This window comes from Agelaius tricolor, unplaced genomic scaffold (assembly GCF_023055355.1).
Source record: "Agelaius tricolor isolate 1412-34295 unplaced genomic scaffold, bAgeTri1.0.p SCAF_15, whole genome shotgun sequence".
NCBI lineage: Eukaryota > Metazoa > Chordata > Aves > Passeriformes > Icteridae > Agelaius > Agelaius tricolor.
In genome coordinates this window covers 5,797,619-5,821,762 of record NW_027269275.1, presented here as the reverse complement: position 1 = coordinate 5,821,762, position 24,144 = coordinate 5,797,619, and the positions used below count along the sequence as shown (strand labels likewise).

The 24,144-nt window shown below is 51.7% G+C and overlaps 1 protein-coding gene across 1 annotated transcript in view; it reads right to left on the bottom strand.

The window, feature by feature from the left end:
- Positions 1–24,144, bottom strand: part of LOC139596583 (hydrocephalus-inducing protein-like) — a 56,374-nt gene that overhangs the window by 5,887 nt on the left and 26,343 nt on the right. The window contains exons 24-56 of the mRNA XM_071440988.1: positions 23,463–23,599; positions 22,689–22,810; positions 22,410–22,601; positions 21,939–22,043; positions 20,629–20,868; positions 20,173–20,371; positions 19,545–19,709; positions 19,071–19,244; positions 17,742–17,866; positions 17,211–17,339; positions 16,709–16,913; positions 16,111–16,252; positions 13,573–14,854; positions 12,937–13,095; positions 12,326–12,513; positions 11,972–12,154; positions 11,611–11,730; positions 10,148–10,307; positions 9,870–10,042; positions 9,515–9,713; positions 8,724–8,826; positions 8,077–8,176; positions 7,430–7,598; positions 6,910–7,148; positions 6,508–6,580; positions 5,664–5,868; positions 5,059–5,291; positions 4,316–4,467; positions 3,188–3,380; positions 2,524–2,626; positions 1,666–1,917; positions 1,180–1,322; positions 618–839 (exon numbers count right to left, since the gene is read on the bottom strand). Of these exons, the coding sequence (XP_071297089.1) occupies positions 618–839; positions 1,180–1,322; positions 1,666–1,917; positions 2,524–2,626; positions 3,188–3,380; positions 4,316–4,467; positions 5,059–5,291; positions 5,664–5,868; positions 6,508–6,580; positions 6,910–7,148; positions 7,430–7,598; positions 8,077–8,176; positions 8,724–8,826; positions 9,515–9,713; positions 9,870–10,042; positions 10,148–10,307; positions 11,611–11,730; positions 11,972–12,154; positions 12,326–12,513; positions 12,937–13,095; positions 13,573–14,854; positions 16,111–16,252; positions 16,709–16,913; positions 17,211–17,339; positions 17,742–17,866; positions 19,071–19,244; positions 19,545–19,709; positions 20,173–20,371; positions 20,629–20,868; positions 21,939–22,043; positions 22,410–22,601; positions 22,689–22,810; positions 23,463–23,599 (6,586 nt within the window). The remainder of the gene's footprint in view (positions 1–617; positions 840–1,179; positions 1,323–1,665; positions 1,918–2,523; positions 2,627–3,187; positions 3,381–4,315; positions 4,468–5,058; positions 5,292–5,663; positions 5,869–6,507; positions 6,581–6,909; positions 7,149–7,429; positions 7,599–8,076; positions 8,177–8,723; positions 8,827–9,514; positions 9,714–9,869; positions 10,043–10,147; positions 10,308–11,610; positions 11,731–11,971; positions 12,155–12,325; positions 12,514–12,936; positions 13,096–13,572; positions 14,855–16,110; positions 16,253–16,708; positions 16,914–17,210; positions 17,340–17,741; positions 17,867–19,070; positions 19,245–19,544; positions 19,710–20,172; positions 20,372–20,628; positions 20,869–21,938; positions 22,044–22,409; positions 22,602–22,688; positions 22,811–23,462; positions 23,600–24,144) is intronic.

Here is a 24,144-nt window from a genome sequence, read left to right as displayed (position 1 = left end):
ACTCAGAATTAACCTTCACCCAAGATGAGTTTGCGTGGCAATAATGACAATAAAAGTCAGAGTCTCTGGAGATGATCCTTCTCTGGACTCCTCCATACTGTCACACAGTGCCTGAGCTACTCCATGATGAGATATCCCACACAATACAGAGACTATAACCAAATTCTCTGGTATCCATGCAGACAAAACTTGGACTTCACCAGCATATGCAGGAGAAGTGGATTTCTCTCTGCTTCAAAAGAAGAGACAGAGTGCAGCAGACTTACCTCCTTGTTGGTGAAAAGGCACCAAATGGGATGAAGACATTTCTAACACCATAAAATGGGATAAAATCATAAAACATTGTCCCCCATTCAACATGGGCTGCAACACTTGTGCTTGTGGCACAGACTGATGGTTTGTGTGTGGCTAAAGGTCTCTTGTCCAAAGGCTTCCCCCTCTTGTGTGGATGTATCCAGTCACTGTGCATCCACCTCTCCCCCTGGACTGCACTGCTGGTGAACCTCACAGCTGCCCAATGTCAGAGGAGGCAGGAGCTGCACAGCCAGCAGTGATGGTGTTATGGTGGTTCTTTTTGTAAAAGCTGGGTTGGCTTTTTTTGCCATTTTGCTTCTTACCTTCTCCATTTTATAGAATTTGTCTCCTGGGTCTTTCCTGGGGGTAGTCTTCCATGAGACAATGCACTTTCGGTCATCCCAGTCCGGAACCTTCCTTGGTGGCAGCTGAAACTCGATCTTGGTCACCTTACATTTCACAAGGTGCCTCCTGTAGGTGACTGGGACATTTGATTTGAAGGACACTTTGATCTCCTTGGCACGGCGAGGACGGAGGTGTCCCACCTAGGGGGAATCAGGGAGTCAAGACCAAACTGGAAGCACTGCCAAGGGCAGGACTGACAGCAAAAGGAACTGATGTGGTGAGCAGCTGTGCCAGGAATCTGCACTTCAGAGTGGATTTATGTGAAGTTTGATAGACAAAAGTATGAACAGAAGGTGCCACCTCCCATAACACGAAGCCTTTGCTGCAAGGCTGGCAGCCTTGGCCCAGCCAAGCCAGGGACTGCAGTTCCTCATGGCACTGGAATGGGCTATCAGTGGCATGCGAGGACTCCCTGCCAGCTCCTGGGAACACCAGGGCAGGGCCTGAGCAGTGGGGAAAGGCAGAGCAGTCCACGCTCACCTTGGGGGAGATGTGGAATGGGCCGTCTGCCTCCCACTCAAAGCGCAGGAACCGGTGCCGGGTGCGGTTGACGATGGCGAAGGTCCTGCGGCAGCGCTTCCCGACGGGACAGTGCCCAAAGTCCACGTGGTTCACTCTGATAGCTGTAAAGGAGGAGAGCAAGGGATCTCAGCATGCAGGGAGCTCCATCCACCCCCTCACGTGCACAGACACCTGCATGTTCAATGCTTCCTTGCTCCAAGCCTTCCTCCCTCTGCAGGGAGTTCCCCAGGCAGTTCCCCATCCCACCACTTCCAGGGAAACACCCTGACACATCCCTAAGCCAGTGACATGCAGCACAGCACACACTGCTCTGCATGCATGGCTGCCCTGCCCATAGGCCACCAAGTCCCATGGGTGACAGCCCAGGCCTGGCTAGAGGGAGGACACACATGATCAGACATTGTCCTCTTCCTTGCTCCACCTTGGCAGCCTCTCCTCTCTTACCATCAATGATGTCTTTATTCAGACTGCTCTTAGCATCCCTTTCCTCTGTGTCTTCCTTTAGTCCTCTGAAGGCGAATCTGTCCCTGTGGCCTTCACCCACCAGCTCTACTAGGATCTTGTTAGAGCAGGTGTCCCCCACCAACAGACGAATCTTCCCTTCCAGACGTTGAGCCAGGGTGGGTTTGAAAATGACATCAAACTCTGTTGATTCCCCGCGATGCAGAAGGAAGAAAGGCTTTGTGGGCTTGCTCTCTGCACAGCAATGGAAATCAGAGTTAAGTGATACAGCTGTACAGAGGAAATATTTCCATAGGATATATGAGGGATAAGAGGTTGAAACCAGGTACCTTCTAAGCACAGCTTCTACCCCCTCCGTGGTTCCAGACCCTCTTCCTATGCTCACAAGACACCTTGTGCCTATGCCACCTCCAGACACATCACCACTTAAGCAGCTTAACCTCAGACTGATGCCCAGCCCTCATTCCATCTGCTTCCAGCCAGCTCCAGCCATATGCAAAGCTGAGCCAAAGAGTGCTTTTGGCTTCTGCTGGCTGTCTGTGTGCTCAAGGGCTGTGTCTGTTCAGGTCGGTACCTTCCCACATGCAGCAAATACCTCAGAGGGTCCACTGTGGTAGTGACAGTCCCCCACAACTCAACCCCCCACGTCTAGAACAGAGGAACTTCCTACAACTTGCTAGGAGGAAACTCTGCAAAAAGGCGCCAAGAAAAGCTTGGGGGACAGAGAGCCCAAGGAACAAAACTGTGCCTAACATCTGGCTGCTGCTCGGAGAAGCCAAGAGCAGGCTTGGCTGAGTTTTCCCTCTTAGCATGATCACATTTTATGGTTAATGAATTTACCATTTCCGACGGAGTCCTCATCTTCAGTGTGGAATACCTCGAGTGTGGAGGCCCTGCCCTTCAAGAAGAACGCTCCGTACTCGTGCTCCAGGCGTAACATAAACTGAGAAAAGGGAAACCAGAGCACAGTGATGCTGGTGTGAGTACAGGGTGGCACAGGGACTGACACCACAGTGCTGCTGGTCCCACATGGCAGCCCAGCACCTCTCCCACTACTAACAGCACTTAGCACAAAAGTTAAGTCAAACCAGACAAGAAAAAGGGCGTTCAGAAACATCTGGGTAGAACTGACACAGAACCAAACAGGACAGAAAGTAATGAGCAGAATGTAATTAAACTACATCTAAGTCTACTTAAAATGTAGTAAACTGGGATCAAATACAATCTAATGGAACTGGAAAATCACACATGTCCATGAGAACAAAAGGTGACCTGAGAGACAGGGGGGAAAATACTCCACCACCTTTCTTGTGTTCAACTTAAAGAAGAAAGACTGGATGGAAAATTTCCAAGAATTCCCTTCTTGGAGAACAGATGTCAGTCACTTGCTTAAAAAGAATTTCTGACACCTCTTCCCAGGTCTGCCATGTTTTTTGGGACCCTTCCCCTGTGCCACAAGCGCTTGTTCCCAAACCAGACCATTCCTTGAGCAGGTCCTCCTCACCTTGAGAGGTATGATGCCATCGTTCCGGACGACCAGGGGCAGCTTCTCGGATCTCCCCACCCGGAGCCTCTTGAAGCGCAGCACGGCCGTTCCCCTCTTGCTGCGAGCGCTGGGGCACACGACTGTCAGCTGTGCCTCGTGCGCCTTCCCACTGATGGTGAAGGTCACGGTTTGGGGTTTAATTTTCACAGGGCTGCAGGAGAGGCACAGAAACAATTTCAGCTGGCACTAACCCATTTCTCACTAGGCAGGCAAAGCAGCAAGGGCCACAGTGTTTTCCCTGCCTGGTGCTCCTGTACCCCACAACACAGCCCCCCACCAGCCTCTTCCCAATCCACTCAGGGCCATTCGCTAGAGGAATCTGCTCCAAAGAGCCAGAGCCTTCCACAATAACAGTTAAAAATTATTTTACTTAATTGAATCATGCAGTACAACAGGTAAATAATGAGGCACCAGATGAGACATGGCAAATCCCCTGGCTGCAGTGAGATGAACTTATGCAACAAGCAAAAGCACAGCATGAAAGCAGTACAAAAGCAAGAAGGCAAAACCACATCATCATCACCATCAGTAAAGATCATTTCCATGAACAGTAAAAAAGCAATTGCTTATTAGCAATTAGACTTGTCTTGTTCCAATTCAGCCACTAAAGGGTTGAGGAAGAGCAGGCCAAAGCCCCAGCACACAGGTCCCAGGGCAGAGGAACCAGACTCTTCTTTCATACCAGCTCCAATCACTCACATAAAACAGTTTAATGAATGCCAGGGAATCACAGAGGATCACCTAATTTTACAGAAACAAAGAAGAAACTGTGACTGCTGACTTGCTGGTACAGAAACTGCTTCATCCAAGCCTTTGTCCTTAGAAACCCCCAGCTCAGCTGCAGCACATCTCAGTAACTTCCAGTTGGCTACCTAATATTTGCCTGTCTTCTTAGTTCTTCAGACAGGCTAAACCATCAGCCTCATTTTTCTGCTCTATCTAAGAGTTACTGCCTCCCAGATCATCTCATGCCAAGTACTCTGCCTGAGGCTACTGAAAGCATTAGAGCTAACAAGAGGTCTGTGCCTTCCCAGGAGAGAGGCAGCTATCAGTGAGGCCTCCCCAATATTTCACAGGGTCAGTTACCTTTTTGGGATGACAAGGGAAGCCTTGAAAGTGCAGTTGTAGTTCTGCTCATCCGGCGGGGTGAAGGTCACTGTAGCAACAGCAGAGGATGAGCCAGGAATGGACATCTTGACTGGATCCAACTTGAAAATGTTGTTGATAGGGATTTGTTCCTTGGGGGAATCCAGAGAGCAGTGTTAGGAGAAAACACCTTTCAACATGACACAGTTTTATTCATAAATGCATTACTGAGAACAGCCCCAGACATTGTGTCTTCCTTCCTCCTTCCCTGGGCAGGCTCCCATCCTCCCATTCCTCAGGGAATGCTGACCTTGTGCTAAAGCATTGTGTGTTTGAGTGCAGGAACCTTCCCCAGCCTACATGGGAGATGGGCACTGCATGGAAGATCCTGCAAATAACCCAGAACTGGCCTTCAAAGAGAAGGAAAGGCCAGGAAGCCTGAGGAAATGCTCTGCTTTGAGCCCTGGCATGTCAGTTCATAACAGCCCCTCTCTGTGTGTGCTTCCAGGAGAGGTTCAGAAGGATTCACTTCTCCTACCAAAGACCCAGAGGTGTGAGCCAAAACCTTGCCCAAGACATGCAGAATTCCACACAACTGTTCCCTGGCTCTGCTGCCCTCCCCTGCAGTTTGACCTGCACTGATCAAGACTAGTCTGGGCCACAGGAAGCAACGCATCTGGAGAACAAAACAGGCTCTAACCCAGCCCTTAGAGGGCAATCACCATCTTGGCTCCTGTTCTTACCTCTCCAGGCAGAGGTTTGATGGAGAGGACCACATCACATGGCAGGCTGCTTGCACTGTAGATACTGAAATGAGCTTCTGCCTGTTGGCCAACCAGAATCTTGTTGAAGATGAACCTGTTCTCATCTCTGATGAACAGGCCCGTGCCTTTCACTGACTGCAGCTTGCGGTCGAGGTCGGTGCTGCTGCAGATCGGGTACTCCTCGAAGATTAACATCACATCCTCAGCAAGTCCTGTGGACACACCAGAGGGATGAGCACGGAGAAGCCTCCCTGATGAGTTTATCTGGACCCTGCTGGCCTCTCAGAAGCCTTGATAAGCCCTTTCTGCCCGGGTGACTGCTAAACCCAGCCTTGGGTGGAGGAACTGGCTGTGAGGATGGAGCTCAGTCAATCTCAGTCTTAGAGAGCATTGCTTTCCTTTTATGCTTCCAAGCATCCCTCTCAGCCTGGGAGGGATGAGTCCACTGGTGGACTTGAAGAGGGCTGGAACCTCTGAGGATTTTAAGGTGGGACACCAGGGCTAGTGTGCCTCTCTATCCAAGCAGCAAGTTGAGGTGCTGATCGGCAGCAGGTGTGACCAAGGGCACTGTGGGCAGTGTGTACCTGGGAGGCAGGACTCGGCAATCAGGGTGAAGGGAACGCCGAGGGGATTTTCCTTGGGGTCTCTGCCTGGGATGTCAATGTAGAGCTGCTCCTCACATTTCCCCTCCTGCCCTGCGAAGCATTCCACTGTGATCTTCTGCTGGCCCCACGGACCGATGGAGCCGGAGCAGGGGGACACCGTGAACATGCCAAGACTGAGGTGACTCTGCAGAAAAAGTTCCAGGAGAGGCTGATGGCTAATAGCTGTGCCTTGAGCACCCCAGAAAAGAGTACGTCCTGCCCTGGCCTCCAGCTGGGCCCAAGCACCCAGTCCCAGGGCAGGGAAGGATGACTCCATGGCCCAAAGGCAGCCCCAGGCTGAGAGCAACAAGCCAAGAAGAGCTACAAATCTGTCCCAGGGGGCAGAGAGAAAGGAATTTGAGTGTAAAGAATTAAGGTGGTAGCTGTGATCCCTCAATCTCCAGAGGTAACAGAGGAGAGCAGAAATGCCTCTGAGAAAGACAGAAATACCTGTGAGAAATGATGGGAGAGAGCTAGGGGACTGCAAAGAAGAAAAAGCAATGTTGTCTGAGCTCTGTAGACTGGGAGTTCAGTGGGGGATGTTTTTGCTTCTGAGGTGTTCATAGACCTATGCTGGCTTGCAGCTACCAAACACAGGACTTGCTCCCCTCTGTTGACCCCACAACTCCAGGTCAGAGCCAGAGTACAGGACTGTCAGTGGGACTGAGCAGATACTGGTCTTGCAGACCACATCCCACCCTGTGGCGATGAGCCCCAGCCTGGGCACAGCAGCATCTTCTCACATCCCCTGCAGCAGCACTGCTGGGGAGCAGGAGTCACCCACCTGTGTCAAGGAGCTTGATTTCCTTGCTGTTGAGAGCCTCATAGCCAGTGGAGCAGATTCCCCTTCCTTTGAACTGAGAGGAGAAAGCAGAGGTATCTGTCATCTGAGCTCCCCTGCCTTTCTCTGAGGCCAAAGCTGGCCTTCCTCCTCACAGAGGAAAGTCTTGTGCTCCTGATGGCTCCCAGAGAGCAGCCAGCAGCACCCATTGAGAGCACCTGCTGGACTGAGCAGCTCTATCACCAGCTTCATACTACACATGTGGATACCCAGGCCTTTTTTTGCTCCCTCTCCCCAAGCCAGGGATGCAAATGCACAACAGCCCAGGTCTCCTGGCTGCCTGCCACATACCAGCTGTGGGGTGGTGCCTCCTCAGACAGGAAGGGTGGTCAGGGCCTCTCGTACCTTTTGCTTTCCGATGTAGACGCATCCTCGGGTGGTTGGCGGATGCAGAATTTGAAGTGGAGCATGCCTTTGTTCTCCAGCACCACAGTCTGGCTCTTCTTGGTGCCCTTGATCATGGCTCCAAAGTTGATGGGTGAGGCAGGCTCAATGCTGTACTTGCTGTACACGGCTTTGGCCGACACCTTCAGCGGGATGTCGGCGACAGCCTGGCCTCCTCGACCTGATCTGGCATCTATCACCTGTGTCCACAGGAAGGGCTGGTAAACAAAGCAAAGAGGCCAGCCTCTACCCCAGGCCCCAGCCTCCCTCCCCAGGCCTCCAGTTTACCCCTCCCTGTTTAAGCACCTCCTCCAGAGTCAGATTCTCAGCTCCACTTAGGAAGCCTCCCAAATGGCGTTGAAAGACTTTGTGTGTGTAGGAGAGAGGATTCTCCAGTTAAAGCCCTCCTTCCGTTAGACATCTATCCTGTTTATACTCCCAAAACACCGTGTGATAACACAGCCTGGCCCAGGCAGCTCACCTGGCAGTACAGGATGGGTCTGTTCTTTAGGAGCATTTCATTTGTGGGGTGGAAGAGCATCTCAACATTCACAGCAGGCTGGGAGGCAATCAGCACGCCCGACTGAGGCACAACAGTGAAGTGGGATGCCACGTCTCGCATCCTGGGACCTGTACCCTTCAGCGTGAACCTGGGGAGAAAGGGAAGGAATGGAGATCTCTGCAGTTAAAAGTACAGGTGCCACCAGCACAGCCAGGACTTTGCATAGGATCAGAAAAAAAAAGGGAGAGTTCAGCTCTGTCAGGGAATCCTGGATCTTGACAGAGAATTCAGACAATCATGAGGTTACTGCAAGAAACCTTGACACCACCATTTTTCATTCACTTCCTTACAGAGTCTCAGAAAGAGAAAGGAGGTGACCATCAAAGAAAGGCAATGAATCTCAGCATTTCAGTGGCTGAAATTTCTGGGGCTCTCCTTTGGGTTCCTGCTGAGCTGTGAAGAACTGCTGGTTTGCGGCTGGATTCTCTTGTAGAATAATTGAGATTAGAGAGCCCAGGTTTTGTATTTACCATGAGGTAGCCGGCATGGAAATGGTTCTAGCCATTGACATAGCATGCAGGCCTGGGAACCCAAGGAAATACTCACTACCAGGCAGCAGGACTCACCTGTACTCAATGTTGTATACCCCTTTGTTCTTTAGACATAGGATTTTCTTCACGTTATCCATGACATTAATGGTTCCAAAGTCCAAGCTTCCTTCTGGACCTGCAGAAAACCCACAGTGAGGTCAAACACAGTATTTGTGAGCTGCTGCAGAATACAACAGGCCACAAGCTACATGGAGGTCTTGGTGCAAACCCCTTTCCAGCAAGTTTCTGTTCCTGAAAGGGTTTTCCAGCTACTTGTCTGCCCTTTCTCTTCACACTCAAAATATCTGCAGGCTTAGTAGCTAAAGAGCTTGCCTTCCATTTCCTCGCTCCCAAGCACAAATCCAATTACTTTATATGCTGTGCTGAGCCTGTGGGAGTTGCCAACTGCCTGTTGTGAAATCCAATCTGCACATCAAGCTGCACACTTCAAAGTTCAGAGGGGAGAGACTTAAGGCTGTCAGAGACCTGACAATGCTTTATTTCATGCAGGTTGCAGGGTACATGCTTTATGTATCCATGCCATCCTTGTATTCCATCCCATCCCATCCCATCCCATCCCATCCCATCCCATCCCATCCCATCCCATCCCATTGCTTTGGTTGCCCACCTCCCAAGGTAATGCAGTGCACCTGGACTGCTTTGTTTGGGAGGCATTCACTGACCTTCAGGTATGAAGTCAATGGTCAGAGAAACATCATAGACCTCTGCAGAGATTTCGATATTTTCAGTGTGGACAACCCCCAGGGCGTTTTCTGTATCTGAAACCTGAGGCAGCAAGAAACAAACACTGTTCAGGTTATTCTTTTGAAAAGTCCTTGTCTCTGCTGGCTGCTTCCCCTATGGCCTCCCTGGCTTCACAAGAATTGGTGGACTCCCAGGCTTTGCTTAACCTGTTCCTCTCATGGGCTGCCCCAGTGGGATTCTGCTGCAGTAAAAAACCCTATCAGCCCAACTCTGCATTCCTACAGCAGGGAATGCTGCTGCTAAAGCATCCTTGAGAGGCACAGGGGTGTAAGAACAACCACAAGAAATGTGAGGTGTCTCAGAGCAGGTGGCATTGACAACCCTCTCCAATCACCTAGCACCCTGTCTGAAATGCAGCCCCTAAACCATGGGGAACAAAATCCCAGGGGGAGAGTTTGTTGCACTGTGCAAGAGCTTCAGACAAAGTCCAGGAGGAATCTAGAGATCACGCTACAGTCTGTACCACCAAACAACAACCTTCAACCATTCAAAGGGACAAGGTGGTTGTGGCACAGGCTCAGGATGCAGTGTCTGCTTATCTGGGGGGATGTGGATGCACTGCATGTTCTGGCAAATACTGTGCAGAGGCAGAAGCTGGGGTCACAGCACCCTTGTCTCTCTCAGGTGCAGCTCTTCCTGACTCTGTCCCTAGGAGCACATGGCTGCTCACTGTGCCCTGCCCTGCCAGGCAGAGCACAGTTCCTCTCACCTCTAGTCGGAGGATCTTCTCAATTATGCCAATCTGCTCAGCCTTGAAATGCAGTGTCACTTCAAACTCTGAGCAGGGATCAAGGATGCCATTATCTTGTGACAAGGAGAAGTTCTCAGCAAGGTAATCCAGCCCATTGAGCTGCCAGGCCATGGGCAGCAGGCTGTTGTTTTTCAGGACCAAGGTCCTGCTGTCAGTCCTGCAGAGAGAGGAAGGCACTTGGCATCAGCTGCTGGATGGTCACACCAGCCTCACCACTGAATGCAACTTGGAGCAGCTCCATCCATGCCCCAGAAACCAGAGTCAAATGTTTTCTCTTTGTCACCAGTCTTGGAGTGCTTGTGGGATGACTGACCTATGCAAAAGCAGCTTGTCAAAAGAGAGCTCCGAGGGGCTGACCTCCAGCTTCACATGCACCCCATGGCAGCACAGGCTGAAGACCACTGGCTCCGGGTTCTTCTCAATGCTGCAGATGAGTTTGTCTTCCAGGAAGCCAAGGGAGGTGGGGTATGCCCAAATGGTCAGCTCCTGGACATGGCCCCACAGGAAGAAATCAAAGGAGCTCTGAGTGTGAGCAGGAGGAGCAGCCCCTGGGCACTTCTACAGTGCCTGCTCTACCTGCCCTTCTCCTACCCGCTTCTCCTTTGGTTTCAGGGTCATGCGGCGAGGGTCCACAACAAAGGTCCTTGTTTTCCGATCTTTCTCAAAAGAGAACTGGACCTCTACGACCATGGGGGAGATGTTGAGGATGGTTAGCTTCTCCGTGTTTCTGGGACCGTTCTGGGTCTTGTACCTGTCCACAAAAGGGGACTGTCCACAACAGTCTCCTCCAGAGGAGACTGTTGCCTTTGCCACACACCGCGGAGAGCACCGTGTGCACCCGAGGAAGTGATGCTGGGAGACCCTGCTCTAACAAACAAGTGAGGGAAATGGATCCCAGTCAGGGCCATGGGCGTGTGCTCATCCCTGCCTTACTCTGATGCCTTCCCCTGGACTTGGTGCCTCCAGCCCAGAAGCCTGATGATGCTCAAGCCACTTCAAGAGTTTTTAACACAACATTAATTCAAGGGTGCCTAGAAAAATAAAAGTACACCAGACACATGGGTTCTTTCCCCTTCTTTCTTGAGATGCCTTCCCTGCAGGGTATAAGGAAAGGCTTTTGGAAAAAGAGTTTAGCTAATCTCTTTTATGAAAAGTCATGAAAGTGCTTTGGATTTCATGGGTTAGCTCAGAGTCTGAGAAAGAAACATAAAGCATCAATTCCTAAGAGGAATGCAAAAAGATAACAAATGACCCTTCTCTCAGGTGTGGAAATGACTTTGGAGTGAAAGTTAGAGAGAGGAGTTTGGAGAAAGGATTAAAGAGGCAAACAGAGATCCCAGACCATCCATCAATCTGGCTAAAGATTGTATGTATTTCAGTTTCATTTCCTTGGGCTGTCAAAACAGACCTAGCCCTCCAGAGCTCCCATGGAAATAAGAACTTAATGTTAATTTTTTTTAAGTGACAGTAAAAGTAGAAGTACACAATAGCTTCAATGACAATGTGTTTATGCAGATTTTATCCAGCAGTGAGCATGCAATGTCGTTACAGGAAAATGTAATTCCTGCTGTATGTTCCCCTTGACGCCCATTGGCAGGTCAACCACAAAATCTTATTAATAATTACAGATTAATGAAAGGTTTACAAAACCATCTACAGAATAATTGCTAGATCAGGCTACCTGCAGAGCTCAAAGCACTTCAAAACCCACCATAAAGTTCATTTCCTGTGGGTTGAAGCTGACATGTGGAGGGGGACACAAAAGTTGCCCCCAAGTCACCTTTGGACTGGCAGCAGCACATGGCTCTGGCCACCAAGGTGGCCACCAAGGCACCCACTGGGTAGGCAGAGCAGCTCCTCCAAGGCTCATTTGCCTCTTATCTGCTCAAGTTCACACATCTGTGGTCCTTTAAACCCATGTGTCTTCAAACCCACGTGTCTTTGGTCCTTCAAACCCAGGACTCTGCTGGGGACTGCCCTGGATTGTGCCACCAGGACAGCATGTCTCTCCAGGCATGTCCAGAAAAGGACAAGGCCCAGCAGGGAGCACATACCACTCTCTTGATTTCCCACACAGCAGCGGTCCAAAGTGGAATTGCTTTGTGCTCTCAACGTATTCCTTGAAGATGACTTCATCTTCCTTCATGGTTTTCCTGCACTGTGGAAACACCACCCTGGGCAGAGAAAGTGGGGAAGGAGGAGCTATGAGATGCTCCAAGCAGGAAATGTAGTCAGAAAGCCATAACCCTTCCTGGTGGTTGAGGTACCATCTGCCTTCCCAGCTCCCAGCACAGGAAGAGATGCTGTGCGACCCCAGGGAGCATCATCTGCCCAGGCCAGAAGCCCCAAGGGGCAGCCCTGGCTGTGAGTTCAGGGGCAGCTGTGCTGTGGGAGGCTGCCAGGGCCCAGCCTTACCGAGGGTTCTGGCTGATGCTGGGGTAGAGGCCGGTGCCACGGCAGGGCAGCTCGTACTGGCGCTTTGACTGCACGAGCTCAAACCTCAGTGTCTGCTCAAACTTCCCTGGCTTTTTGGCAGAGAAGTGGACCTTCAGTTCCACCTCACCGTGGGCAGGCACTATCCACCGGTACCGTTTCAGCCTGGCAATTAAAGAGGAGGCTTCAGACATTGCTGAGGAGCAAACAGAACAAGGAGGGTGCACTCGCCATCCCCCAGCACTGGCACGGGGTCACTGTGGAGCTGGGGAGGATGGACCTTGTTTGGCAAGAGGACCAAGAAGCAGAGGCATCACCACCACCTCCTCAGCTCACCTGAGGAATTCTGTGGGGACTGAGGCACTTCCCACTGTACTTTTGGATCTTGTTGCAGAGGAATCCTGGGGACTTTCTGATCTCTGTGTGGAGATATGCTTCTCCTTTGCAGAGCTGTCTCTGCTGGTTGCTTTACCTGTCTTTGGATGGCCCTTGGCAGAACTGCCCTTCACATCTGGGGCCTTGGCCTAAGGGGAGAGAGAAGAGGGAGGGAGAGGTGAGCCCTGAGACATCCCCATTCTGGAAAGCAAAATGGGGGTTTGTTCACCAACAGAAGAGAGAAAAAATAAGTAAGTCCACCTGCCCATGGACTTGGTCTTCCTTATTGGTGTTTGTTTCACCTAGGACACCCCTGCTCACTCAGGACCCTCTCCTCAAAGGAAGTTCATGGTTTTAAGTGCTGTTTTCCCCTCTTGTCTTACAGAACTGCTCTGTCTCCAGCAGAACTGTCTCTTTTGTCCCATCCCTGACAGAAAGGAGACCTGCAGACATGGGACCCCATCACATCTTCACTACCTCTCCACAATGTTCCCTTTTCCTGTCCCGCCTGTCCCTGTCTAGACTGGTCCCTGCCCCGGCACCTTCAGTGCCAGCACCACTGGAGCACCCACCAGATCCTCTTCCATAGCAGCACCTTCTGGTGCCACAATGGTGAAGGGCTCCACACGCTCTGCAGAGCCCAGCCTCTCCTCTGGGTACTCGACTATGGAGAGCACAGCAGCAGGGGGAAGGGGAGGGCCGTCAGGATGCAGTCCCAGATGTTTCAGCAGCTAAAACAGAAGAGAAAATCCTGTTTATACTTCTGTCACCTTCATCCTCACAACTCCTTCTTTGAAGGCACTGAGCTTTTGGCAATGAGGTTTTTAATTTACATGAAGTACAAGTGCTTTGTTATGTCCAGTGGGGTGAGCAGGGTCCAGAGCAGACACAAGAGCTACAAACAGGACTGGGAGAGAAACCTCTCCCAAGTGACTCAGCTGAAGAAAACAATGGCCATGTCCTGGGACGGTTTATGATTTCCAGGCTGGGAAACTCTGAACAGATGGGATACTTGTGCACAGAGCCCTCCCACTTCCTGCTCATCTGAGGGATGGTGATAACCTCCCCCTCCACACGGATGATAGAGTCTTTGTGGAACACCATCAGGGACCTGGATGTAGCTCTGTGCCATTATCACCTGGGGGGACACAATGCTCCAGGGCCCAAGACCACAGCAAGCTCAAGATCTGAGCCTTGCAGGGTTTTACCTGTTCTTCCGTTGGCAGCTTCCCATCCCTCAGGATCTCCCCAATCATGGCCTTTGGATCTGAGACCTCAATGTCCAAGCATGGCACCCCAATGTGCTCGTCTCCGACTGCTCCTTCGGCAGCTTCACTTTGCGTCCCCAGCTGAGATGACTGAAGACTCCTTTGGTCTCCACTTTTTTGTTCAGGCTTCTTCTCCACAGGCTTATTGGTTTTCTGACCTTTGTTTTCAGCTGAAGACTTTCCCTTTTGGATCACAGATCCATGCATGGTACCCTGAATGGTACCCTGCATGGTACCCTGAACCCTGTCCCAGCAGGAGAAAACCTGTGCAACATTCTGCTGCGATGAATCATAGATCTGAAACCTCAGGATCAAGTTCTCCATCTCAGCTGGGGCCTCTGGGATTTCGGTTCCCCCCTTCTTAGGGGCTTTGGTTTCTCCCTTCTTTGGAACTTTGTGTTCCCCCTGCTCTGGGGCTTTGCGTTCCATCTTCTTCGGGGCTTTGGGTTCCTCCTTTTCTGGGATTATGATTTCGCACATCTTTGGGGCTTTGTATTTCCACTTCTCTGGGATTTTGGTTCTCTTAATCTCTAGGACTTTGGTTTCCTTCTTCTCTGGGGCTTTGGTTTCCTTCTTTTCTGGGATTTTGGCTTCCTTCTTCTCTGGGGCTTTGGTTTCCTTCTTTTCTGGGATTTTGGATTCCTTCTTCTCTGGGGCTTTGGTTTTCTTCTTTTCTGGGATTTTGGTTTTCTTCTTTTCTGGGGTTTTGGTTTCCTTCTTCTCTGAGGGTTTGGTTTCCTTCTCTGGGATTTTGGTTTCCTTCTTCTCTGAGGGTTTGGTTTCCTTCTCTGGGATTTTGGTTTCCTTCTTTTCTGGGGCTTTGGTTTCCTTCTTCTCTGAGGGTTTGGTTTCTTTCTCCGGGATTTTGGTTTCCTTCTTCTCTGAGGGTTTGGTTTCCTCCTTCTTTTCTGGGGCTTTGGTTTCCTCCTTCTTTTCTGGGGCTTTGGTTTCCTCCTTCTCTGAGGGTTTGGTTTCCTTCTCTGGGATTTTGGTTTCCTTCTCTGGAGTCTTAGTTTTTTTCTCTGGGGGTTTGGTTTCCTTCTTCTCTGGGGGTTTGGTTTTCCCCTTCTCTGGTTTTGGAGGTTGCTTCCCCACAGAGACACCCTTCTTGTCCTTCTTCCGCTTCTCTTCCTCCTTCCGCCTTTCTTCCTCCTTCCGCCTCTCTTCCTCCTCTAAGGCTTTTGCCTCCTCCTCACGCTTTTGAGCCAGCCGCTTCAGCTCCCTTCAGCAAACAAAACAGAAAAAATCGCTGAGAGTCCCCACCAGAAACTTGGACTCAGCAGTCCTGGCCGGCCCTGCACTTCATTCCTTGACCCTGAGGCCAGGCAGAACCACGAGACCATTTCCGTGAATTTTTCTCAACCCACAGAGGTTGGGAACATCCCAAGTGATGCCATTGGTGGAAGGGGACCTCCAGGACCAGCCAAACCTGAACCTTGCCATCATAAGGTCTTGGCTGTGCAAGCTCCCTCTTAAGGCACAGCCAGACACCTCCAGCCCACTGCCAAAGGCTGATCCAGCAGCTCTCTGTGCTGATGCCTGAAAATGCTCTTTGTCTCTTGATTTCCCAGTTTAAAGCAGATCACAGATTGCTGACATCTGCTTATCTCTCCTACAATTCTCACTCAGCTCATTCAGCACCCCTCAGGGCACAGCCTGCTCCTTAATGAGAATAATCCTATCAGTCAGAAAGCAAAGGCTGCAGGAACTCCTCTCCTGCAAGACAGGCTCTTGTCAGCCAGATTTCCTGCAGGAACCCAGCTGTGAGCAAGCAAACCGGTGCTCTCTGCCATGAAAGCCATCTGAAACAGCCTCATCTGTCTCCTCCCCATGAAACCAACTTCAGCCTGGGCTGAAGGAAGTCCTGATACACAGACTTGCTTTAACCAGCCTCCACTCTCAGCTCCACACTTTGCCTGTGTGTCCTGAGCTGGGCTGCCTTGCTGGAGCTGAGCTTCTCCTGGGCTGGCCTACTGCTGCAGCTGAAGGGGAGCCCAAAGGACGTGAGCTTCTGTGGGTGGTGTCCCACCATAAGGAGAAGCCTGGCAGATCAGCATTGCAAGGACTTGCAATGCTGTGGCAGGAGCAGGACCCAAACCAAGCTTTGCTCTGTGCCCCACACCTGCCCATACCACAATCCCACTGTTTTGGTGAAGGGAGATGATCAAGAAGGTGCAACTCAACACCATGGACCTAAAGACACCTCTAGAGGCAGTGCCAAGGCAAGCCCAGAGCCCAGCTCCCTGCAGGCAGCATCTAAGCCAGGAGGGCTCAGCACTCCAATAGAGAAGAAGATCTTCTGTCTCAACAGAAGAAGGTCCTTCCTCTCTTGGGAGCCAGGGAGCTCAGAATGGCCATCCCTGTGCTGCTTCTGGCCTTTGCTATCCAGCACCTCTGAGCTCAGAGTCCTTGGAGCAGGGAAGCCCTCCAGGGACAATAACCCATGGAACAGCAGTAACCCATGGAAGCCTTACTCACTTTTTCCTCCGTATGCGCTTCCTTTCCAGTATTATTTTATCCACTTCTGCTTTCTTCTCCTTAGGGAGGGCATAATAGTCATCCTCATCTATTTGCAAGATACATTCTGCTTTCTTCTGCAGAGTTTTTTCCCATTGCAGATCTTTAGCACAAACCAGAGGAGAAACCATGAGTGACTGCAAGCTGACCTGGGTGCTCTGTGCCAGCTGCAAGGATTCACAGCTTTTCCTGACCCAGCCTATCATCCCAGGAGATATTGGGGAGCACATAGCCCTTCTCCAGAATTCAATCTCCCAAGCTATGGCAGGGCAGTGAGGTCCTGTGCTTTGCCTGACTTAAGTGCACCAAGGCTGAGGACAGTTGTTTGTCACTGAGCTACAGCAGCTGGCACTTGTGCTCAAGCTTTAATGTTAGAGATTAAGGTGAGTCTTAAAACCTCAGATCTCCTGCAACTCTGAGATGAGTGCTGGTTACACTGAGGCAGAAGGTGGAAAGATTAATAAAAACATTTCTTACAAGCTCTGCTGCAAACCCAGGTACACAGAGATAAAGTTGAGGGCTTGAGAGAAAAGATTTGAGAGGGATGGAGATATCTCACCTTTCTTCTCTGTTTCAGCTTCCCTCCTCTTTCTTTCAGATTCCTCCCTGGCTTTCCAAGAAGCATAATCCTCATGCAGGTTCACCATGAAGATATGACAACGATTCTTGACAGCTTTGAGTACACAGAGTAGAGAAGACTCCAGGCTGCTTGTAAAGAGGCTCTCCAAGCCATCAAAGATCGCTCCCTTGGAGCAGTCTTTACACTGTGGATAAAGGGAAGAGTAAGTCAGCCATTGCATGCAGGGGGCTCGCAGCTGGACAGTAAGCCCAGATGTCCCAGGGCACCAGCTATCCTTGCTCCAAGTGCAGTAGCTAAGAGCAGCTGGGACCTGTCCCTAGGCTCTGCCAGCTAAGGGCAGCTGCAGCTTCCCCCAGGGTTCCCTGCACACAGTCCAGGATCCTCCAGCAGCCTGTACAGACCTCCTCCTCCTCTCTGAGTCTGTTGTTCAGTGCCTGTCTCTGCAGAGCAGGAATGTCTCCTTTTCCCCCACCCCACACACCTTCAGCCTCTCACTGAGGATGTCCACCAGCAGCTCCTCGGGCAGCACACAGCTCAAGCAGTTCAGCTCTTCTCCATGGCTGCTGATGATGTTCAGCTGCTGGGGTGCAGGAGCAGTGGAAACTGTGAACTGCAATGGGAACCATTGTAAGGAAAAGAAACCACGGTGGAACAACTCCCACTGCTGGGCTTGGAGCTGGGGTTCCTCACTAATGGAGACTAGAACAGACTAGCAGTGCAGGCTGGGGCCTCCAGGGGATGGTCCTGGAGGGCCCATCCCTTGGCCAGCAGAGACCCGAGCTTGCAAGCCCCAGTGCAGCCTCCCAGCACTTTGCTCCCTGCCTGCAGCCACAGTAGCCAGGACTGCACTTTGCCAGCAAAGCACTGAGAACCAGAGGAGCTGTCTGCCAGAGCACATTCCCAGCCCAAGCCATGGCACATGGACCCACAGAGCCTCCACTGTAAGCAGCCCCTGCCCATCGCAAAGACAATGCAAAGGTCCCAGGCATCAACCAGGGCAGATCATGTTTACCTTGATGTCCTTTTTGTCCAGTTTGCTGGCTGAGTCCTTCTTTTGTGCTGGAGGGGTCTTGTCTTTGACATTCTTGTCGATTTTTTCCCCAGAGGCTCGTTTATTCTTGGTCTGAGACTTTTTATCTGTACAGGGGACAGATGGTTTAGGGGGGCTTTGTAAAGCAAGCAGGCACCTTTGACTGCAATGGGCACAGCCTTGGGAAGGAACATGGCAGCACTGGCAGCACTGTTTCCCAGAAGCAGCTCCTTCCCTGCTTCTCTTACCAGCATGGTAAAGCACACCATCCCATACTTGATTTTAAAGCCAGCACTACGTCCCTCCTAACAACTGTGCATGCAGGTGATGCTGCTCACACAGCAGTTCCCCTGCAGATCAAGCCAGAGATTTGTCCTCCAGGAGCATTGTTCCCATACACTGCACCCATCCTGCATTCCCATGTGGAGACCTGCAGCCCTGCCTCACTTGCATCACCCATCTCCATTGAAGCTAAATCCTCCTTGTGGGAAAAGCCCAGCTGGGACCCAGACTCTTCTTCCTTCCACCAGCTCCCAGCCCAGCCAGGTTCAAAACTGAGCACTGCAAAACTTCCCCCTGCACCGAGCCAGGTCTGGCCTCACCCTGCAGTGCTCAGGGCACCAACTGCCCAGGAAGTTCATAAATGTCTCCAGTCTCACATGGAGAACAGCCCAACGAGCTGTGTAACCTGACAGTGGGCAAAGGTAACTCTCTGGAAAAAAGAGCTCATCTGGAGCATGTCTCTCATTGGAAATTCCTCTGGGAGGCTGACCTTCCCTTCCTCTCATTTGTGAGTTTACACTCACAGTCCTCTTGTGCTTAATGAGTCACTTCAGAAGGCTTTTTCCTTGCTCGGGTGGGCAGCAGTTCTGCCTGCTGCCCCATAAGGAGAAGGCTCAATTCAGCTTTGAGGAAATATAAAATAGTTGGGAAAGAGACAGGCATGCTTTACCACCCCTAGGTGAGCTCTTTTCTCCAGAGAGTTACCTATGCCCACTGTCAGGTTACACAGCTCATTGGGCTGTTCTCCATGTGAGACTGGAGACTTTTATGAAACTTCCTGGGCAGTTGGTAGCCCTAGAAAACTGAACACGTGCCAAGAATGGCAGCAAAGGGGGCTACAAAAGAACCTTTTACTGAGCCCTTAAAATTGATTTCATTTTTTTTGGGCAGGCCAATGATGCACTTCACCCATGTTCCCTAAGAGAAACCCAAGGACTGAAAAACTGCTGCTCTGAATAAGCAGAAGTGGACAGTGGTGGTGGGTTTCTCAAGCACTGGCTCTGGGTCCTTACCAGCATGTCTCCTTACCAGCATCACCTTCGTCTTTGCCTTCCAGCTCCATGGCAGCCTGGGTGCAGAGCTCCCGGGCACGGAGCCCCGCTGGGCTCCCGTCCTTGGCCATGGCCTCTTTCACCACGGTGTCAATGGACACGTAAGCAGCGTCGTAATACTGACACAGGCCTGCTGCTATCTCTGTCTTTCCTGAGAGAGAGAGGAGGACTGCTTGCTGACACTGGCACAGGAGGCATTGCAGGGACAGGCCCTGGAAAAACCTCCAACAAGATTTCAAAGTTAAAAGGACAGTGGGAAAGCAGGTGTCCCTCCAGGGGAGGCCATGAGGGAGGCAGCTGCAGTGTGGATACAAGCTCTGAATTCTAGAGCCAAGAGGATCATCTCCACCTCCTGTTCAGCTGAGGACTTTGCCTTAAGCACCATGGCCCACCAGGATGTGCTCCTCCTGCTTGCCCCTCTCCCCGCAGCCCTGAGCTGCAGCTCACGTACCTGCCCGGGGTGGCCCATGGATGATGACAACCATCCCTCCTTGGTGGGGCTGCGCTTCGCAGGAGGACGGGGCAATGCCCAGGTGGCGCACGACAGCCCGAGAGACAGGATTCCCAGTCTCTTTCAGCAGGGACTCAGGAGTGAGTAGGACAGTCCTGTGGTATGCTACAGTGCAAAACCGGGGGAAAAGTCAGCCTCCTGCCTACATTTGATCCTCACCATCCTCCCCATCTCCTCAGATCCCAGGAAAGGAGACTCGGTGAAAGCAAGATGAGATTGTTCTTTTGTTGCTAGGAAGGTGCAAATATAAAAGAGCCAGTGATATTAGACCTGGTCCTACTGGCTGAGGAACTCATCCAGCCCTAGTCTTTGTGGCTAAGGGACACAAGGAAATATCCTGATTATTTCCCCAGTCTATGGCAGGCAGATAGGAGCTTGCTTTGGCTACACTCAGGGTTGGTAGAGGATGCCACAGCCCTTCAGCCAAGAGCTCCTCCACCAAGCTGGGGAACAGGCAGCTGCTAAAAGAATGGGCTTTCCCTGGAGAGCAAGGTGACAGAGAGTTCAGGGTGTATGGGCTGGACCACAGGCAAAACAGACACCACCAAACCCTCACTGTTTTTCTGACCTGCTGCTGCCTTGCCCATGGCCTTGGCCTCAGCCCTGGCCTTGGCTTCTGCCATGGGCTTGAGCTCTGCGTGTTGAGCCTTTGGCCTCCTGTGTGCTTCGTGGTCCTGCAGCACCTCTGGAGGCAGTGTCTCACCGATGGCACGTGGAGGCATAAAAAAGCTCTTTTGGTACTCAGACCCCACTGCCATCCGCAGGATCTGTGTGTGGAGGGAAGAGAAGCCATATGCAAGATTCCTTTTCTTGCCTTTCATCACACAGACTCAATCAACCCATTTTCTGTCTCCTCCCTTCCTCCCAATAACACCAACTATTTAGTTTAGGTCCTCCCACAGCATGTCAGCAGAGCTGGCTTTGCCCTGGGGATTGCCTCCATCTCCCTGGCACAAGCCTGGGAATGCTGGAGTGCTGTGAAGCTTGGGCAGCGTGTACATGGGGACCAGACCTGCCTTCTCACCTTCTCCTCCTCAAGGTACTGCTCATCAAAATCCAGTGAGTAAAACTCAATGGGGAAGTTGCATGGGTTCTTCACCACCACTGTGGCCTCCACCCCATCGCTGTCCACCAGCATCCATCCCATCTTTAGTGCTGGGGGTCTGAACTCCAACCGTGGCTCCAGACCTTGTCCTGAGAGGTGCAGCTTTAAGCGACTGCTTCTCCCACGAATTATAAACTCCAGCTCATTCTCGTAAGACCTCTGAAAAGAGGAAAGTGCAGAAAACTCATCCATGAAGTCCCAGGTGACAGGACCCCAAATACAACAAGGCTTGCCCCAAGGTCAGGGTGTTATCAGTCCCTCCAAGGTGAATGGAAACCAGATATTTACTTATGCTAGGGACTAGAGCATCTGTAGTAGTCTGGGTCTGAGTAACTGGGATGAATGCTGGTGTGCACTGTAACTGGGTATTTGGGAATCAGATGGATGTATGTACAATGGACTGTCAGACATTTTCACCTAGTCATGCAGGAGTACAGTGCTCATGGGAAGGGCCCTCAGGATTACAGTGTCCAGACACAGTCCTGGCACTGCTGCATCAGGCAAACACCAGCTCCACGAGAGAGGCAAATGAGCTCTCACTGGCAAGAAATAAGGGTCATCTTCTCTGCTTAGTGTCTGGCTCTGGTCCAAGCCAGACACAAGATGGTTACATTTCTTGAGCAATTAAAAGATCCCTGGGACCGTGTGTGGGCACAGAAGCACTTGTGGCCATGCTGGTACACGCTGCCAGTTTCCGAGACCCAGCAGCCACAGGCAAACCACTTTTGGGAATGCTTTGTCCTTTAAGCTGAATCCCCAGCTGCACAGGAATGTGCAGGCAGGCCAGAGCCCCAGGGACTGCTGGCAGCACCCCACTACAGGTGACCGTCCTGCTGTGCCCAGGAAGGTGGGTGGTGGCTGTTTGGTCTGTCAGTCCTGCAGCAGGATGAGCCATTCCAGGATTATCCTCTGTGAGTGGGCAGCTGCTCTGCACTGAGTGTCACAGCTGCAAATACAGCCAGGCAAGGGGGAGGCTGAGGGGAGTTGGGCACATCCCCCCCATGTGCCAAGAGGCAGCCTCAGAGCCCTGGTGCTCTCTGTGCAAGCTCCCTGTGGGCATTTCAAAGCACATCTCACACGAGTGCTCTGTGGGGTGAACTGAGCCACGCAGAGTATGGGGCTTGCAGAAAGCTCCCTGTGAAGGCAGAGCTCCTACCACACTCTCTGCACCAGGCCCTCATTTCCAGACAGCCCTGGCAGCCTCCTGGGCTGACACCCGCCAGTCTCACCTCCTCCTCGGGTGTAAACTGGATTTGCAAGTTCTGCCACTTCCCTGGATCAAGGGTTCCTTTGGAGGGCGTCACGTCAAAGGGACAGGGCTCCTGTTGATTCTTCTGGGCACAGAAACCAATCATGTGAGGTCTCCTCGTGTTCTGAGACACTGACACGGAGCTGAGAGCACCCACAGCCAAACCAAGTGTGGGCCCCATAGCCTACAGCAGGAGGGAAGCCCTGGAGACAGGGCAGGCAGATAGGGAACTACTGTCCTCAGAGGAGGAAGAGGAATGGGTGAAGATGGCAGCAAAGCAAAGCATCAGCTAATGGAACAGGTTGAGGCAAACCAGCCTTGATCTAGACCCTCAGAACTTTCCTCAAACACACTGTAGACCCAAGTGCTCAGGCAGCCACAGGAGCAGAAAGAGCAAGAGTCACAAAGAAAACCCGACCAAGTTCCGTGTTCAATGTGGCCTGTGCTTTACCTTCAGAGCAGGCTTGTTGGAAGCAATGAACCATTTGCAGGGTACTCGGAACCAGTTGAAGAGTCGGATGGTCTCAACCTGGCACTGCCCAACAGGGATGTCAGAGAACTGCAGTCTGTTCTTGGTGAGGGTGAGTGACACTTCAGACACAGTGGCACGGATGCGGATGCTGTACATAGGGCCTTCTGTCACCTGGAGAAGGACAGAGGATTCAGCAGAGGGTGCGGGTGACATCTGCTGCTGTGCCCAGCCTGCTGCCTGCCCCAAGAGCTGTGGTACCTCTATGGGCAGCAGCACTTCCACGTCACCATATGGCTTGTGGGCACTTTCAAAGCGCACGTCAAAGTCCACGCTGTTGTTGGGGGGCAGGCAAATCATCTGGTCCAGGCCCACGCTGAAACCTTGAACAGATGAACACAAAGCAGCTGAGATACAAACAAAACACAAAATGTGTACAAGCACGTTAAGGCCTTACAGGTGTCCTGGCTGAGAGGTCTGGCAAAAGCCCCACGCTGTGCTGTGACCTGGACAAAACTTAAGAGTGCACCTGAACACCCTTCAGACACAGTGAGCCACTGTGTGATGGAAGGGCAGCCTTGCCTCAAGGCCTCTTTGCCTCAAGGCCTCTTTTGGAAACCTCTTTTGATCCACCAGAGGATCTCACAGGCTGCTTCCTCAATAAAGACTGAATACAAGTGCTGTGACAGTGTGAACTCCAAACAAAGCACTTCCAAAACACAGCAGACCCCACTGGTTGGCAAAACAAGCCCACAGAGTGCCCAAAGAAACTTCCTGCTCGTGGGAGCCAAGGGGGGAAGATGCTGAGAGGTGACCAGGGTGATGAGTCCATTGGCCCCTGCACTGAAGTGTTGGGGCAGTTGCAGGCAGGCCAGGTCCCTGGGCATGGCTGGCCAGGAGAGCTCTGCCTCTAAAGCTCCCAGCAGGGGCACTGAGAAGAAAAAGCTCAGAAACCTCCCCAGGTTCAGGGGCTTAAGCTAATCTGTCTGAGACACCTCCTTCAAGGCCACAGGAAGTGTCTCCAGCACTGCTTACCTGTGTCCTGCAGGACAGATACATCGACCTGGAAGGACACATGGATCTGCCCAGGGTTGGTGATCTTCAGAGAGTGTGTCTCAGTGTAACCCCTAAGGACAGGGCCCATGTCCAGGACATACTCGAGCAGCTCAGCTCTGCAAGGAATAAGGACAGTCCTTAAACCACAGCCTGGCTACACATCCAAGTGGATGGAGGATACAAATACAGTGGCTATTTCTTTATTCACTGCTGTAAAAACTCAGCTCAAGCCCATGAAACCCTTAGCCTGACCACCTGGCAATGACTTTGGGAAGTCAGGAGGAGTGCAGGCCCTAGGTTTGATCAGCTACTAATGGTACCTGAAAATAAAATTAGTTTAAAATGGACACTGGCCACAGCTCGTCTGCCATGAAAAGCCAGTCTAGGTGAGTCCACTGGGCCTCCACTGCTCTCAGTGGAACTGCCTAGCCTGGTGTACAGCCTGAGCCTGAAATTGCTTTGGGGTCTAGGAATAAGGTTTGCCTGCACAGGAAATCTTCATTGCTCTGCAACCAGACCACATGAGCTGCTCTGCAGAGCATCTTCTTCCTGAATTGAAGCCTCCTGTGCTTGTGCTGCATCACGATGGTGCGAAGGGACAGGCCATGTCACCTGCCCTGCCACCCCACCAGGATTCAAACCATCTGATGTTGGGTTTTAA